The 3,607-nt window shown below is 34.3% G+C and overlaps 1 protein-coding gene across 1 annotated transcript; it reads left to right on the top strand.

Moving 5' to 3' along the window:
• The first annotated feature begins 1,564 nt into the window (after positions 1 to 1,564).
• Positions 1,565 to 3,152, top strand: LOC143545253 (uncharacterized). Its single transcript, XM_077037169.1, has 6 exons — positions 1,565 to 1,632; positions 1,724 to 1,808; positions 2,236 to 2,349; positions 2,485 to 2,551; positions 2,648 to 2,822; positions 2,914 to 3,152. Exons 1-6 carry the CDS (start codon positions 1,604 to 1,606, stop codon positions 2,990 to 2,992), a joined length of 549 nt encoding a protein of 182 aa, XP_076893284.1. The 5' UTR covers positions 1,565 to 1,603; the 3' UTR covers positions 2,993 to 3,152.
• Positions 3,153 to 3,607: the final 455 nt, after the last annotated feature.

Raw genomic sequence — 3,607 nt, 5'->3', positions numbered from 1 at the left:
TTTGTCTTATATATTTAATGTGCCGTCTATTTTGAATCTTAATGGGTAAGAGGTTATTGAACTTTAACGAGGAAGAGCCTAAGAGGTTTGTCGACTGATTCAGATGTCTCATTCTGATGAATCAAACACACATAGTCTTTTCATTCGATTATCTTTGTTCACTTTTTAGATATTTTATATGATTCACGTTAAGGGTTTCAATGTTTTATCGTGCGTGCTCTGAAATAAATCTTTTTGATTGTTGTTGATCTTTTGAGCTAGTCTTGTTATAATCACAATCGTAGTTTCCTTGTTATTAGATATGTTGCGAAGAACATATTTGTTTGGGGTTGTACGACTGATCTCGAAGAAATACAAAGTTTATTTTGAGTACATTTTTGACGACACAAAGCTAATAAGATACTTCAAATTAATTTTAATTATATTATATATATATGGTATTGCAAATTTATTACAAAACAATGATAACAAGTTTTTAACGAAAAGGCTAATTAAAGGTCAAGTTATATTATTATTGTAAGGAAAATGTCACTTAATAATACTAGCGTTTCATACCTAATTTATTTCTTAGGTTAATTATATCATTTCCTGCTTATAACCTTTTTTTCATAATTATTCAAATAGAGGGACGTCAATTAAACAAGCAAGATTTTAATTAAGTTCAACCTTTTCATATTTAATAATATGGTCTCTTTGTAACAAAATAAATATCAGAAGATTTGTATTTAATAAAAGTAATTACAAAAGCACACCTAAAATATATGAATTTAAATTATATGAACGGTTTATATATCACGAACTATAATTTTACTTGCCGCAACGTGTCTGGGCAGTTGGTTGGTAAAACCCGAGCGTTATGATGGCAGATCAACGCGAATTCGATCAAGTGCTACGTTTATTATGGTATAAACAACGTTGACAAAATCCAGTCGTTAAAACCCAAAAAATAAATTCATCAAATTAATATATAAAAAACAATATATTTAATACAACGTTTGTTCGGTCGGTAAAACACAAGCATTGCGTCCTCGGTGTTGCGGGTGTGAGCTGGTAAAACTTGTGCGTTGGAAAACTTTAGTGTTACGATGACAAATTGATGCGAATTCGGTTAGTTTCAATTACCTTATAACCAACGTCGGTATTAAAATCCAAAAAAATAAATTCGTCAAATTAACATATAAAAATCATTATATTTAAAACGACGTTTATTCGATCTGTGAAACCCAGTCGTTTCATTCCCAAGTGTTGTGTCGGTGAGTCGGTCAAACCCAGGCGATGTCGGTTCCATGTGTTGCGACGGCAAGTCGACGTGAATTCGGTTTGTTTTGGAAACGTTTGTTACGGTACTATAACTTATAAAAATCAATAAAAACCCCGGTGTTTTCATGTCAGGAAAGAGTTGTATTTGATTATGAAACAATAAAATATTGAATTGTGAAAGTCCAGGGGGGTGAAGTGATAAGAATAGAAAAGTGGAAGGGCTATAACACAAAGAAAGTTTGATCTTGTTATAAATAAATAAATACCCACCTCCTTTTTAACCTAATTATTATTATTATTATCATCTCTCTTTCGTAAATATCTTGACTTGATCATCATCGGCATGGCTCGTAAGGTTCTCAAGTACCTAGAGTAAGTAGATCGATGATCCAAGCACACACACACTCACGCAATCGATTGATTGTTTGATTGATTTTGCTGCTTACTAATTTTTGTTCTTCAGCGCCTACCGAAGAGGCCTTCTGCCGCCGTCCAAATCCAAGCCCGTTCATGACGACTCCTCCTCTGATGATGATGAACACGTTGCTGTAACAACACTTTTTATTATTATTATTATTATTATTATTATTATTATTATTATTGTTTCAGCTTATATATTATGCATATATAATTATATATTTTATTGTCTCTTGTTAGGGTTTAAGCATACCTTAGCTAGCTAGGGTTATAATAATAATAATTAACAGAAGATATGTGTTTCTTTCTATTAATTATATATTGTTCATCATAACTAGGGGGGCTGTAAACGTTTGGCGGTTTAGTTAATGAACAAGAAGTTTTGTTTGTTTAACGAGCACAAACAAAATTAAAAACTTAAATAGTACAAGTTCGTTTGCGTTCTTGGAACAAGTTCAATTCCTTAACGAACGAAAAACAGACAAGATTTTCTGGTTCGGGAACAAGTTTAATGCTAAACGAACTCGTTTACATCCCTAATCATATATTCTTTCTCAGGTACAGGAAAAGTTCGCCAATATGCGTCTTTCACCTCCCCGAACTCATCTCAAGGTGAACAGGAAGAAGGCTGCTGCTAGTAAGCCAAAGATCTCACCCACAAACAAGAAGCACGTAAGATTATTCACACTATATATTTAATACATTTTCAAGTATTTTAATTTCTGACGATTTAGTAGGTAGGTATACTTACTTCCTTCATCAAATTAATCAATTAATTAATGCTATAATTCGCCTGATTGATTACAGGACAAGTTAACTGCTAAGATAGGCGCTCTCCGTTCTCGTGCCAAGGTGAATAACATTGATACCGAAGGTAATCTCCAATCTTTTGGATTGTAAATAAACATATTGCTTGCTGCATGCAATTCCAAATATAATTTCTAATTTCTAACGCATATCTGTGCAGTGATTCATCCTGTACTTCCAATTACTGTGTATGACTGGATTAAGGAAGCAGTTGGCATCATGGACCGACCTGGCTGGCCCAATGGAGGCCTTGATGAACATCATTTGTCATGCTGCGAGACTAGGATTGACGTGGCTTGTAGCTACTACCGTCATTATTTGCCCACTGGCTGGAAATAGTATGTCTCTTTTTTCTGTTAAAAGAAGTCTTTTCTCACGCATCTTATTATTTCTTTAATACTCAAATCAACTTCAAATTTTGTTTTGCAGCGAGAGGGACAATGCCAGATCCCTTATTGCCGGCTACGAAAGGGTTATCAACGCCGACCGTTGTACGTTCATCGTCTAGTTGCGTGTGTCACGTCTTAGAATGTATGGTTCTGTATCAATGCCCCTTTTAGATCTTCTAAAAACGAATGCTTCTGTATCAATGCCCCCTTTAGATTTTCTAAAAACGGATGTTTCTGTATCGATGCATGTTCTGCTTAATGTATTTGACTCCGTACTAATATCGAGTTCCTCGGATGACAAGCCTTGCTGATGGTTGGGTCCGTCAGGTCTAACTGAAGTTCAAGTTGTCAAAATATGGCACTTCTGAGCTTTGTTTTGTTTTTTTTACACTTCTGAGCTTTGGTGGTTTCCATTGCATATTTAAGCAAAATTGGTGGTTGATGGTTCTCTGTTTCGGTCTCTTATGTTATTGTTTAGATGTTCTCTATAGCTAGCATTAATTTCTGGTATACAACAAATGGAAACTATAAGTTTGACATATGAAATCTATGCACATAAAACACATAGACCTTTGACTAACTAATGGGTCAACTTCATTGGTCGAATGGCAATGACTTGTGTTAGAAACGCCACTTTTTTGTGTTCCACCTTTGACTAACTAATGGGTCAACTTGCTCAATGAATTCGAGAGGCTTTAATCTAAAGTAACAAAGAAGTAAATCCTAAAATAAGT

This window comes from Bidens hawaiensis, unplaced genomic scaffold, assembly GCF_021521415.1.
Source record: "Bidens hawaiensis isolate Kalapana, Puna unplaced genomic scaffold, B.hawaiensis_p1.1 tig00013876_1, whole genome shotgun sequence".
Taxonomy (NCBI): Eukaryota; Viridiplantae; Streptophyta; class Magnoliopsida; order Asterales; family Asteraceae; genus Bidens; species Bidens hawaiensis.
This window is presented reverse-complemented; position numbering and strand designations above follow the sequence as displayed.

Excerpts from the sequence above, each read along its gene's own strand:
- LOC143545253 (XM_077037169.1), top strand. The coding sequence starts at position 1,604 with ATGGCTCGTAAGGTTCTCAAGTACCTAGA. Across the intron at positions 2,350-2,484 it reads CACCCACAAACAAGAAGCAC|GACAAGTTAACTGCTAAGAT; the intron begins GTAAGATTATTC and ends GATTGATTACAG. Across the intron at positions 2,823-2,913 it reads TTGCCCACTGGCTGGAAATA|CGAGAGGGACAATGCCAGAT; the intron begins GTATGTCTCTTT and ends TTTGTTTTGCAG.